Consider the following 14,819-nt stretch of genomic DNA (forward strand, 5'->3'; position numbering starts at 1 on the left):
GAAAAGGAGTAGTGTTATATAAATATTCCCAGCAGCAGTGTGACTTTATTTCCTTCTTTTATTATTTTAAAGGTTGTTTGGGGAAGCTTTGAATATACAGCCACCATTGTGTCGCTGCCACTGACATTTCCCCAGATCCTCCTCAGCAATCCTGTGTTAAATCCAAAAATGTGCTATACTGGGTGATCAGGCAGCAGGTAGAGTTTACACCAGATACAAAGGCTGTTTTAGACTTTGTCTTACATTGGTAAACGTCAAAGATGACTTCTTTATGAATATTCTCTGATTACTAAGCAGTGCCTTGGCATTATCTTGGCAAAATAACTTTTTTTTTTTATAAGACGCGCAGCTCTCCGCCCCATCACCACTCTTTTTTTTTTTTTTTTTTTTTAAATAAATCTATTTGTTTATTTTTGGTTGCATTGGGTCTTTGTTGCTGCACGCGGGCTTTCTCTAGTTGTGGCGAGCGGGAGCTACTCTTCATCATGGTGTGCGGGCTTCTCATTGCGATGGTTTCTCTTGTTGTGGAACACGGACTCTAGGCACGTGGGTTTCCGTAGTTGTGGCTCGCAGGCTCTAGAGCACAGGCTCAGTAGTTGTGGCACACGGGCTTAGGTGCTCCGCGGCATGTGGGATCTTCGTGGACCAGGGTCGAACCCGTGTCCCCTGCATCGGCAGGCGGACTCTCAACCACTGCGCCACCAGGGAAGTCCCCAAAATAATTTTTATACAGGAATATCATTACTAGTAAAGAGAATGTGTTGAGTACAGCTTTGTGAGAAGTTTCATTATGACAGGTAGAAATTATGCAGGAGGCTGAGGAATGAAGTCTGAGATATGAGGACAGGGGTCTTTGTAGAAAAGTGTCATCAAATAGGGCTGCATATATCCTTGAATATGCAAAACAAAAAGTGCCCAGCACGTATCTGCTGCATATGAAGATTAGTAAATATTTTTTTCTCACGAGTGAATCAGTGAGAAAAGGTCACCATTGGCGCCTTCCCAGTCTTCCCGAGGCATCAACCCCTCTCTCCCACAAAAAGATTCACACTGCAGTGACCCCTCAGGGTGAAACTCAGAACTGGCTTGGCCAGTAGTGTGGTACCACAGTCTCCCTGGAGTGTGCACTGATGAAAACCCTCTGCCTGACGCCTAAAATGCCTTCAGTGGGAAAAGGTTTTAATTCCAAATCAGAGACTAAATGCTTAAAAAGAAAATACCTACTGGAGATTACCATGCACTGAAAGTCATTGCTACATTAACCAGTCAGATCACGAGTGTCAATGACAGACACAACGTTTTCTCCTATTTCACTGCTTTGTTGGATGCAAGTTGTCAGCTAGCCAGAGATCTCGACCTGAACGACCTCCAAGAGGGACAGGGCAGCTACCCAACAGGGGAAGACACAGAGGGCAGAGCTGCCACGTGAAGAAATCAGCCCCTGGAGACTGCATAGCTGCCTCTGCGAGGTGCAATTACCTTAGACTGAGCCATGGGAAAATAATCAGCTCATGGAGGAATTGCTACCAAGTATGGCTTGAAAGACCCATGGCTCTGTTTGATGGCTCTGTTTGATAACATGGTCAAGCTCACTGTAAACAAGACCCTTTTCTGGAAGTCTCATTACCTAAATATGTCAGTTGGTTTCCAGCCAGGGAAAGAGAAAGTTTTCTGGTTATTTCAAACGGAGTGATTAGTAACAAAAATGTGAAAACAGAATTGTGACGGTGATTTGGTTGTAGACATGTTGGAAGGACTGAAGAGGTAAAATGGGATGGAAGTGGTACCCAGGGCCTAGCACTGTCACTGAGCAGGGACGCAGGGGGCCCAGAGCCCACAGGCCCACTGGTTCTGCTGGAACCACCACTGCTTATCCTGACCACCCCCTCACAGCACAGAGGCCATCCTACACTGACCTCTTAACCGCTGTCACTGTCAGTTGGTGGGGACTCCAGAACGGGGGAAGGAATCATAGTCGGGCAGGTGATTATAAAAGTCGGTAATTAATTGGGATACATTAAAGAGGTCCTTGTGGAGGAACAGCTAAAAGGTGACGTCCTGTATTTGAAATCAAGACTAGTGGCCTAGTAAACTCTGTGATCGCTGGTCACTGCATTTACTGTGAATACTAACGGCATATCTACCCCTGGCACTACGATGTGGTGAAAGAATCTAACTCTATGTTGAACAGACGGCTGTAGGTGGGCTCTAGTTTGATCCTCAGTAAAGTGACAGGAAGGAGGTTAGGGAATAACCTCTTCTGAAGAAGGGGTTAGTGAGTTTCCAGTTGTACTCAGTAAGTCGTATCCTGTAAGGCAGAATTATGACCTCGTTGTTGTCTTTTTTTGGAGATTGAGTATGGCCTAAGGAGCTGTGTATTGATGCCAAGTACACAAGGGGGTGAACTTGCTCATTTTATGTGTCAGTTTGACAGGACCACACGGTACTCAGATATTTGGTTAAACATTATTTCTCGGTGTGTCTGTGAAGGTGTTTCTGATGACATTAACGTTTGAATCAGTGGACTGAGTAAAGCATGTTGCCCTCCCCGATGCGTGTGGGCTTCGTCCGATGCTTTGAAGACCTGAATGGAATAAAAGGCTGAGTAAGAGAGAATTCATTCTCTCTGAGATGGGACATCAGTCGTCTCCTGTCTTCAGACTCAGACTGTAACTTACGCATGGCTTGGTCATCAAGCCTTCAAACCAGACCAGAACCACACCATCGGTATTTCTGGCTCTCTAGCCTGTCAACTGCTGATCTTCGTCCTCTCAGCCTCCATAGTCAAATGAGCCAATTCCTTAGAGAAAATATAAATATATGTACTTAAGTACTAAGCATCTAAGGACCAAAACGTTCAGTAGGTGAACTGAAGAGGAATAAGGTCCTGATGGAGAACCAGGTTAGGGAATTGCAAAATCAGGTGGAAGAAATATCTCAAAGCTCAAAGCAAGCAGACAAAGATACAGAAATAACCAGGGAGAAAACGAACCTCTTGGAAGATGAATACAGGAGACCTCAACACCTCCAGAATGGAAGACAGGAACAGAATGGAAGATGATGAGACAAGGTAAGGACCAGCTCTACCAAGAGTAACAGTCTTGGCAGAAAATGAGTAGAAACAGATGAATGGCCTTTGGAAGCCTTCAGAGGAGACTGAGTTAAACAGCCAAAGAGAAGGTGGAGCTCAGGGAACATTGTCAAGGAGATGATTAAAATGTCGAGGGAGAATTGGAGAAAGGTGTGTCAAAGGCAATCAGAAAGCCCAAGAAAGCTCTGGTCTGGTGTATGTGTGTCTGTATCTGTGTGTGTACACTTCTTTTATTCACAAATGGGTACATATTATGTGCTTTCTAGTGATGCTGGCCATAGAAGTGGATGGTGGTAAGAAAAGAAAATTGGAATCAAGGACATATGAATTCTGGTCCTAGTTCTGTCCCTAACCAACCCTTGGACAGTCATTTAATTCCATTAAATCTAAATTTTTCCATGATACACAATCCCATCTCTTCAGACCTTTATTAAGTAAAAATGTAAGACCAGATCACTGGTCCCCAAACCAGAATCACCAGGGGAAATTGCCAGAGCCACGCCTGAGAACTCAACTCTGCCAGATCTGACCTGAGTTCAGTCGTCTGAATTTTTTTTAAGTCCCTCCAGTGATTCTGAAACAGAGCCGGTTTTGGAAACCACTGGTCTGTATAATCTCTACAATCCCCTCCAGCTCTAAAACCCCAGAGTGATCCCTGAGTCACGGAAATCAAAGGACTGAGATGCCTATCATCAGATTGGGTGTTGAGTCCAATGAGCCACAGAAGTAGCAGGGCTGTTTGGTTTTCAGATAGATTCACTTACTGGGCGCTGTTAATTTTGTTTTATTCGTTGGTTGTAGGGGAGAAAGGGCACGTGGCATAAGCCATCCGCCTTTGCCTTTGAGTTCACAATGCACCTCCAAACCAAACAAGTACAAGAACTGAAGGGGACTGAGCAGAGGTTGGGAGATAAGCCTATCTCAAGAGCTAGAAAAAGCTGGTACTTTTTCAAGAGACTGAATGTAAGTCATAAGTGTAGAGAGAGCCAATGTTTTCATTTGATGTTAACTTTCCTTTTCTGAGCTGGGCTTTCCTTACACTGGGCTGTGCAGTGGGCTGCCACAGGCAATGACACACGCGAGTCGCAGCCTGATGCTACAGTATCTGAGGGCAAATATCTCAGTTAGGACCATCCTCATCCCGCATTTCTATTAGCTACACTCACTAAGGGTGCAATTATTGCTGGGCTTACGGCTCCGTTAGGGGCTTCTTACAACCACAAACACGAGGATTTCATTTTGCACGAGATATATGAATTCTGGCTTATCTAGATTTAAAATTTTACTTTGTACCTGAAAAACATTTCGTTATTTGTGACTCCTTTAAAATATTTTGAAATCTCCACTGCACTAAAAAAAAAAAAAAAAAAAAAAAAATCATGTTATGTTGCCTTACATAATGTCAATTCAGCTATGATAATTCATTTTCTCAAACTTCCCTGGGCTATTCTGAGACGTTTATGGGCTCACCACTATGATGATTTGATTTTCATTTATAAGAGAATATTACCACCTAGTGATCCCTATTTTTAAAGAAACACGCTCTCTACTCTTAAATTAGAAACCAGGTACAAATTTTAATCTTTTTGGTTTGTGATAAAAGTGTTTTAAAGGCTTCTTTTCATAAACAATATCATTATTTCATGGCTTTGAGCTGTCTAATTTTGGAAGGTATCCAGGGGAAAAAAGTGTCTATGGAAAGCAAATTAACACCATGTACTGCCACGCATATTTGACACTAATTAGCTTCTCCCACACTCATCGGCTCCTCACTAGCTCTTCAGCCTCGTGACACACAGACTTATCCTCATCCAAAGATCTGGAATGACAAACTCCTGGTTTCTGAGAGCTTATCCAATGCAACTTCTTCCTTATTCGGAAACCCATCTATATTTCTACCCTGAAACATGGGTACCCAGTTTCTGCTTGAACTCCTGGGGCAAGGAGACAGCCAGCACCAATGTTGGAAACCCTAACAGTTACTTGGAAAAAGCACCCTCATTTACAGCTGCACAGTTCTGACCTCTGAACAACAGAAAAAGACTACTCTCCTTTCCTGAGAGCTCTCAAAGTATTTGAAGACTGCTGTGCCTACCGAGACACCTTGAGGTTGCACGTGCCTACCACTGCCTCTCCCATAACACAGTTTCTCTGGGTCCCTATCACCCAAGACTTCTTCTAGCCCTACTAGAATTTCAGGAATGTTTTGTCTATAAAGGAAAAAATTAAGGGTTCATTACAGAAAAACGAAAGATCGTGTTTTATACTGTATAAGGACTGACAAGGCACCACATGTACTTTTTGTGATCTTCTTAGTTAATGGATTACTGCTCTCAAGCAAAGAAAATCGACGTCTTTGTGTGCTCAGAAGCTAACAAATTACCAGCACATGATGAGTGTTCAATAAATGTTTGCCTTCATTAATGAAATCTAAGACGCCACAGTTGAATTTTTAGAAATGCTGTCATCCTTAATTAATTGCATAATAAACACCTCTGCAGCCCAAGATCTGCAAATGAATGAAAGTCCAGCTGTTGGCATAAAACAAAGGGGTCTTGTGGATGCAGCATGAAAGTTATAAACTACTGTTATTTCCCCACTAATTTTTCTTTTGTACAAAATCCATTATTTTTCAAGATAATATTATTTTCACTACTTTTCTGATCATTTTTCAAAGCCAATCCAGGTATTATACTGCCTTCCCCATTTTATAAAACATTATTATAGAGGTATGTTTTCCTTTAAAAGCCTATTTTTAAAATAATTTCATTCACTAAGACATTCTCTATTAATAAAAATGAGCAAAAAATCTTGCAACTGGACACTTTACACTTTTCAAAACACCTCCAAATATATGACATTATCATCAGCCAGTCCTTGTGAGATATGTGTAATTCTCTAGTCTTCCTTCCTTTTATAAAGAGAAGTCACAAAATTCCCTTTTAAAAAAATTCCTTGACCTAAGAAACATCCCTTTAGCACTTAGTTGTCACATTCCAAACTCTCCTGTTATTTCCTGACCTGAAGGAGCAAAGTATCTCTGAGACCAAGGCTATTTTGTACCCAAAGATTGAGAATGGCTTAGCCAGCCCCACGGGAACCCAAATAGTAATCCCTCATTTCTGTAACCAGTTTATCTAGGCCCCAGAGACGACCCTCCATCCTGTCCAACTTTAACAATGAAATTAGGGTAAACTTTGGGCTTATGTAAACTTCAGATCTCTTCAGAGCAGGCCATGCAAATTCTCAAGGTGATAAGCCCCAGACAAAGCATCCAGGAAGTGTTATCAAGCCCAAACTCCATTCTGCTCTCTGCATGACAGGCCAATAACTCGGGAGAGAAGATGCTGGGGCAAGGAATAGAGACTTTATTCAGAAAGCCAGAAGACTGAGAAGAGGGTGGACTAGTGTCCCAAAGAAACATCTCACCCAAGTTAGAATTCAGGCTTCGTTTTACACTAAAATGGGACAGGGTGGTGGTTGGTTGCTGTGAACTTCTTGGTGCTGGAATCCTTTGTTCTTGCAGCTGTCCACGTAGGTCAGGTCACATGTTCCTATAACCCTCCAGCAAGACAAGTGTTATTCTCTGTTTTGCAACTTTTTATCTCTATATGAATGGAAAACTGTTATATCCTTAAAGGTCACAGCCTTGAGAATGGGCTATACTGTATATTTCAGGCTATAGGCAACATTCTTAACTTGTAGCAAAAGCAGTAGAATATAAAGGTTACAGTAAAATAAACAGATCCAATATGGTGTCAGATTTGTCCTTTCCTATTACAGAAGGGTAGCCTGCTCCACTTCCTGCTGACGATCTAGTCCTGTCTGTTGAAAGGCCTCGCTGCTACAAAGGCCTCCAGAATAAAAGTGCTCAATCCCAGCCCCACTGAAGTGATTTGACTGCTGAAGCTAGAAACATGGAAAAAATAGCAACTAGGAATAACTACATTCCCTAAAAAAAAAAAAAAAAAAAAAAGAATTCATTCAAAAAAATATATTATGTTCCCCCCATGTAACAAATAATTTTTAAAACTTTAATTTTGAGCAAATTAAACTTCCTTGCATCTTTCCTCATAGTGACATATTTCTGAGAACCAGAGGAGAATTGTCATTTACTTGTCTCAGGCAAGAATCAAGCCTGTATTATAGGTTGAGGTATCAGTTTTCAAAATATCTTTTTGTTGATTCTTATCTTTTTAATTTCTTCTTCCTCATGTTATGTAATCATCTTGGCTAAATCCTTGGGCCAAAAAACCTCCCATGTTATGTTTTTGATCATTTGCAGTATATATGGTTTTCATCTGCCTGGCAGGTTATAACCTGACAGTATTCATTTCTTTCATTAAAGCTCCCATATTTCTGTTTAAATATAACCAGAATTTGGAACTCATTAGAAAACATTTTTAAATAAAACTCTGTAGACTCTTACTGATAGTGATAAGGGGAACATAGTGACACAATAAATTCAAGATTCAAACCTAAATAACAGGGCTACAGAATGAGGAAAGTGGATGTTGTAAAATTACCTCTTGTTTTGTATAATAAACTGTTTATTATGATAAATAATCTTGATTTTGACAGAGCACATCAAAAAGAGATATAATTCACATAGATCGCAGATTTACATCCTGCAGAAGCAGCAGTATTAATGTCAAACATCAAAAAGATGGCATCATTTTGTCATGGCTATATTGCCAAAATAAAAGTATTTAGATATCCAAAAGCTTTCCAATTCTGCTCAACACTATTTAGAAGTTTAAAGATAAGTTTAACTTTGTGAAAATATAAGGCTAATTCATCCTGAAATTTTCTGCACTTGTGAACTGAACTTAGTGGATTTTAAAATTTTGAGACTCATCTCTGCAGAATCTGCATACCTCTTCCCAAGCTGCGTCTGAACAGCACTGCAAGTGACATACTATTACAAAAAGAAATCTGGCAAGGCAAGATTATTTACAACCAGAGTCAAAAGAATATCCTCCAAGCATGGTTTGAACATGACCTTTACCCTGCAAAAGCAAGCAGGAAACAACTGGCCGAGGAAATTGGCATTCCAGAATCTAAAATTCAGATTTGGTTTAAAAACCTCAGAGCAAGACAGAGCCGATTGGGGTTCAGCTCCTCCTTAGGAGAAGACCAAACCAATGGACAGAACCAGCCTCAGCCTTATACTCAAGAATACTTATCAAAAGGAGCCACACAAGACCACATATCCGTTCCAAGATCTCAATCAAACATTCTAGTTCAAGCCTTCAAGAGGAGCCAATTATTTGACATTGCAAACAGGAAAACACTAGCCAAACAGGCATTCCAGAATCGAGAATTCAATTCTTTCAGCAGGAACCAACCATTTCTACCTGTTCTTCTCCCATCCCACATATCCGCTGTCCCTTGTGTGATCCAAGGACAAAGTGTCATGATGCAACCCATGCAGGCTGTGCAGAGAGGAGAGAACTCTCCCTCTACTCTAACACTTGGGAATTATGTGCCAGTACTGCTGACTATGGGAGGAGACCCAGATACTCAGTATCCTTTCTGGCCCCAATACCAAGAAAAACGCCAGGATCACCAAGAACAGACTGACAGGGGAGTCCTGCAGTTGGAAGACTATTCTCAGCCTCAAGCTGAGCACAAAAAACCACCACGACAGGATCTGAGCCAGGTGGACATATCTTACTTTCCACAGTGGTGGGATGAGTGCTGCCAGGCTCTGATTGCAGAGTGGGATCCTCAAAAAAGGACGCACTGAGACAGACTGGTGGCCACAGCACACAGAGTCAGCTGGAGAACCATCTCATGCCCTCAGCCAACCGCACCAGCAATATATAGAAACCTCAAGAAGCCTTTAGGTCAACTCCTGTCATCCACAGCTTGGCAGTAAAAGGTACAAGCTTTTTAAAATCCTGATCCACAGGAAGAGGACCCTCCAGGATTTTCAGACTCTTCTGAACACTTTGCAAAGCTCACCAGGGCTTGAGCTTCAGGAGGAAGAAGATAGCATTCTGAACCTGATCCAGTCCTCCTTTCTTTTGATGCAGATCAGAGCAATTTAAAAAACAATGAATAAGGAAGTCATCCTGTCAGAGGCAAAACTAAAGCAGGGGGAAGGAAAAACCGCTTGGAAACCCACATGGAGGTTGTTTTTCTTGTGGGCAGTGGTTATCTTCTATACTCCACTAAGTGAAGGATTGTTTCCAAGCTCCACACTGCCTATGGAAGCACCGTGGGCACTAGGTGGTGGACATGTCTGCTGCATTCTTCCAGAAAAAAAGTATTTTACTCACGAATATGACCTTCTCTCTGTAATCACATCCTCCACAGTCTGGAAAACCCACAAACTGTAACCTAACTCAGGTGAGAATAGATCTCTGCGGGACATATTAGAACCTCTTTCCCTCCTGGCATCATGAAAGGGCACACTTGCAATTAGTTCATTGTGTAGAAAACGAAGGGCTGCTGTACTTCCTGATGATGTGAGCTCATAAAAGTGAGCTTTTCCCCAAAGCTCCGAGGGTTTAAACTGGGAACTAGATACTACCTCAGCATCCATCATTACGGGAATGATTAAATGGATTAGGACAAATCCATAATACTAAGTAATCTTCACTTAGAAGTGTATTTTTACTTTGACTATTTAAAACATACCAAAAATTACAAGGAAATTATAATAGCAATACCATATCATCACTGAACATAGGCTAATGATGCTAATATTTCCACTTTTTTAGTTTTTTGTATATATTTGCATATATGTATATATATATATGTCCATAATATTTCTCCTCTTATTATAAATACATTATACGTTCATCTAAAACCTGGGATAACCATTCTCATTTTCAGTCTTCCCGCTTCTTTTGTTTTTTTTTTTTTTTTTGTATTTTTTGTTTGTTTTTTTTGTTTGCTGTACATGGGCCTCTCACTGTTGTGGCCTCTCCCGTTGCAGAGCACAGGCTCCGGACGCGCAGGCTCAGCGGCCACGGCTCACGGGCCCAGCCGCTCCGCGGTATGTGGGATCTTCCCGGACCGGGGCACGAACCCACGTCCCCTGCATCGGCAGGCGGATTCTCAACCACTGCACCACCAGGGAAGCCCTTCCCCCTTCTTTTGAAAAGGTACATTCTGAAAACAGATTTTGGTATATGTGGGTTTACCTTGGCAATAAAAATGTCTTTAAAAAATATCACTTCTGGGCTTCCCCGGTGGTGCAGTGGTTGAGAATCCACCTGCCAATGCAGGGGACATGGGTTCGACCCTTGGCCCGGGAAGATCCCACATGCCACGGAGCAACTAAGCCCGTGTGCCACAACTACTGAGCCTGTGATCTAGAGCCCGTGAGCCACAACTACTGAGCCCACATGCCGCAACTACTGAAGCCCGCGTGCCTAGAGCCTGTGCTCTGCAACAGGAGAAGCCACCACAATGAGAAGCCTGCGCACCACAACGAAGAGTAACCCCCGCTCGCCACAACTAGAGAAAGCCCTCCTGCACCAACGAAGACCCAACACAGCCAAAAATAAATAAATAAATAAAATTTTAAAAATATATATAAAGTTTTGATATTTTTCCAATTTCTTTTGAAGTATAGTTGATTTACAATGTTGTTTTAACTTCTGCTGTATAGCAAAGTTCTTCAGATGTATATATATATATATATACACAAACACACATACACACATATATATACATTCTTTTTCATTATAGTTTATTACAGGATATTGAATATACTTCCCTGTACTATACAGTAGGACCTTGTTGTTTATCCATCCTATATAAAATATTTTGCCTCTTCTAATCCCAAGCTTCCAATTCATCCCTCCCCCACCTCCCCCTTGGCAACCACAAGCTCTCTATGTCTGTGAGTCTGTTTCTTCTTCATAGATAGGTTCCTTTGTGTTGTATTTTAGAGTCCACGTATAAGTGATATTATAAGGTATTTGTCTTTCTCTGAAAGTGTGAATATGTTAGAAATCTAAGATGGATAAGATGTATTCAACCTCCTTACCTTATCAGATACCTTTTGTTCACTAGTAAGAAAAATGGGGAATCAGTTCATGTACATGTACATTCAGAGAAGCATTGTTTTTGCTTGGATGCTCTGAATGGCTTAGCCCTGAGGGAATGTCCACAGTTTCCTGGTTCCCTACTCCCCTAGTTCAGTTCCTCTCCCCTTTTTTGTTACATAATCTTTTCCAACTTCCATATCTTTTCACCTTCCTGCTAATGAGCTTTGTGAGTATGGGCTCAACTTGTGGCTTATCCAGGTATTATATGTCTCCATTTCTAAATATCAAGGAAAGGACTAGAGCTTACTTCTCCTGTCCAAGTTCAGAAAGCAAGAAATATGGAAAAATTAGGAAATTCCTGGCAATATGATAGACTGTGCTAATGGAACCCCAAGTTTTTGGATAAAAAATAAGATTGATGATTGAAATCAAAGAAGAACTAAAAATATGGAAAGATATTCCATGTTTGTGGATAGGAGATCTAATAATGTCAAGGTGTTGGTTCATCCTAACTTGATCTAAGGGTCAGTGTAGTCCCAAGAAATATCCCAGCAACTTGTGTTATGGATATCAACAAATCAATTCTAAAGTTATCATGGAGAGGCAAAAGACCAAAGATATAGCCAGCACAATGTTGAAGAAGAGCAAAGTTGGAGGACTGATGCTACCCAACTTCAAGACTTATGCTAAAGCTACAGTAATCAAGATGGTGTGGTATCAGTAACAGACTAGACAAAAAGAGCAATGGAACAGAATAGAGAGCCCAGATTTTCATTTTACCCACCCCCCCCCAAGTTATGGAGCTGGTCCTGACAGCATCTCTCTGGTGGTGGTGAAAACAGAACAGGATTAGTGAAGTATTTGAAATAAGAAATGGCAGGTCCTAGAAGGGGAAGTATTTCTCAACTTTTAAAAATCTGTAATTCCCTGTGATTTCTCATTCTGAATAATTGTACACGTTCACACCTATTATTGATTTCATAAACGGGTCTTCTTCTTAAAGAACCCACCCCCCAAAACATGATATCTGTGCTGGTCCCCCACCCCCAATTCCCCCTCCAGGGAGTGTCCTTCAGGCTTTAGTGACCCAGAGCCGAATAGAAGCTGGTACCTCATTCAGTTCAACCTGTGATCATTTCTCAGCTTTTTAGCTTTCACTTTCAGCAGAGGCTACAAAGAAGCGATGGGAGGAAAAGCACAACTTGGCCGGTCCTCATCATTTTTGAAGAGCTCCAGAAATCAAAGGGGTATTACTATTGTTCGCGGCTTTCCTCTAGAGGGGGGCTGCCCTGTACCTTGCTTTCCAAGCTCCACGCTGGAAGGAGGGGTGTTTGTCTGTCTAGTAATATTCCTGTCTCCTCTGGCCCACGGAGAGCCTTGCAAGTCTCAGAGCACGTGTCTCTGCTGTGAATTTCCCTGGGCAGTTTCCTTCCTCTTCTGTGCGATGGCCGTGGTAGAGAAGCTGGGGACCGCAGCCCCCTCCTTAACTCGGCTGCAGGAGGGTTGGGTGCGCGTGAGCAGAGCCAAAGCCTGGGCCTGTGTGGCCTTTAGCTGCATCCTTGCTCCCTCCATCCCTGAGGCCCCTACGTTCAGCCTCACGCTGGTACTGCACTCTCCTTCCAGGCTATTTGAAGGCTGAATTCACACAGATTTTTCACTTTTATTAAAAGGCAAAATTGTTTTCTTCAGCTGGTGAAACGTGAAAGGCATCCATGCCTTTGGATAATGTGATGACTTGTCCCCTAATATGCACAGTGGCTCTACACATCATATTTACCACGGTCGGTACATGCAAAAATCAAAGGATCTGGAAAGCAATGATTAAGCTCCAATTAACTTTCCTCAAGAAATCGAAAACCCATGAATTCTAAAGAATTGAGGAGGAAGCTAGCTAGTAATACAGGGAGGTTTTTCAATATACTAATTTCCAATTTCGATTTCTAATCTGAAATTCGACTCAGATTGCAAACTACAGCTTTGTCTAGGCTCCCCCCTGCTCGCCAGTGAAATCCTCCCGCTTCTGGGGATGAAGCAATTTGGCTTTCCCTAATAGGACCAGAGAACCTTATTTCCCACGGGTAGAACTATACGTCCGCAGTCTGAAATGCAGGAATCCAACACAGGTCACCAGTAGGGATACATTAAATGCAAAGAAAACAGGCGTGGAAAAACTGTGATCCGCCTGTGCATTTCAAATTTATCCTCAAGCCTACCCTCCTGCATCGGTTCCTCAGATGTGGCTCACAGAATTGTATTTTCCTGTCTGTGAAAACAGTAACCTCCAGGTGGCTTCTGGGCATGTGATGTGCGTACACAGTGATGGATGCCCGAGTCGTTCTTTGTCCAGGTGCAAGTGAAGGTTCTTTCCATTCACAGACCGCTGGATGACAAAGCACGTGGTGAGTAATTGCCATGTGGGCACCTTTTGGGGCCTTTAGGACTCACTTAGGAGCTGGCTTACAGGACACACCTTTCACGTTTACAAGTCAAATATATACCCATTGAGTGCCTCCCTTCACAAGAGACCACAAATTCCTCTCTCTCTAGAGGATATTTCCCAGATGGAGGCCATTGATTTGGTCAGAGAGTCTCATTCTTAAATATACCACCTTCCTCGGAGTTTTGTGGAAATTCCTGCACAGCTTCAATTAACCTTCCTGCTTCTTTTGGTTACTGGAGGCAGGGCCTGGGGGGAGGAGGGTGGACCAAGGCATGCAGAAAAAGAGAACAGATTTTATAATAGTTGATCAAAATTGTTTGGCCTTGTGTGGTTTCTATTGCCCTTTCTGCTGTGTCTCTGAGTGTTTGGAAACCATTTATGTAGCTCTAAGACTATTTTTCTTTCAGAAATTCCTGCATTTGAAATTCAGATCTCAACAGTCAGCAGGTTATTTGCTCCCACTGTACCTTTTCAGAAGGCCCTTCACAGGGTCCCTGATGGCATATTCCTCAAACCAGAAATTTTCTTACTCCAAAAGCCCGGAAGGCTCCTATTCCACCTGGCGGGGAAAGGTTTAAAACAGTGGGCTAATCCTTCTCGCTTCCACTCAGCAGTTCCTCCTGAGAATTCTTTGCCTCAAACTCAGGCAGTATCCTCCCTGCCTTCCCACCCCTGTGATGGCTTCGTACCCTGGTTCTGTCTTGCCCATCTCTGGACCTGTGGACGCAGCACCCAGCTAGAATGAGGCCTCAGGCTTAGTAACTAGTCAGGAAACATTTCTCAGTCTCTTTCGCTCTCTTTTGGCATCACTCTCCCTTTAACAGAAGCTTGGCGGTGCTTTCTAAGAATAAAAAGCATGAGATTTCTAGAAACTCATCAACCAATATACCAGCACAAGTCATTGCTGTTCTGGTTAAATTTATTTTCAATTAATAATTGAATTAGATTGGTTGAAGATAGTGGAGTAGGAGGACATGCTCTCAGTCCCTCTTGCAAGACCACCAAAATCACAACTAACTGCTGAACAGTCATTGACAGGAAGACATTGGAAGTCACCAAAAGAGACACCACACATCCAAAGACAAAGGAGAAGCCACAATGAGATGGTAGGAGGGGTGCAATCACAATAAAATCAAATCCCGTAACTGCTGGGTGGGTGACTCACAAACTGCAGAACACTTATGCCACAGAAGTCCACTCACTGGAGTGAATGTTCTAAGCCCCACATCAGGCATCCCAACCTAGGGGTCCGGCAACAGGAGGAGGAATTCCTAGAGAATCA

At 42.3% G+C, this 14,819-nt stretch overlaps 1 protein-coding gene across 1 annotated transcript; it reads left to right on the top strand.

The window, feature by feature from the left end:
- The first annotated feature begins 3,002 nt into the window (after positions 1 to 3,002).
- Positions 3,003 to 8,840, top strand: LOC131768225 (double homeobox protein B-like). Its single transcript, XM_059083925.1, has 2 exons — positions 3,003 to 3,070; positions 7,958 to 8,840. Exons 1-2 carry the CDS (start codon positions 3,003 to 3,005, stop codon positions 8,838 to 8,840), a joined length of 951 nt encoding a protein of 316 aa, XP_058939908.1.
- Positions 8,841 to 14,819: the final 5,979 nt, after the last annotated feature.

The sequence above is a fragment of the Kogia breviceps genome, chromosome 13 (genome assembly GCF_026419965.1).
Source record: "Kogia breviceps isolate mKogBre1 chromosome 13, mKogBre1 haplotype 1, whole genome shotgun sequence".
NCBI classification, from domain to species: Eukaryota; Metazoa; Chordata; class Mammalia; order Artiodactyla; family Physeteridae; genus Kogia; species Kogia breviceps.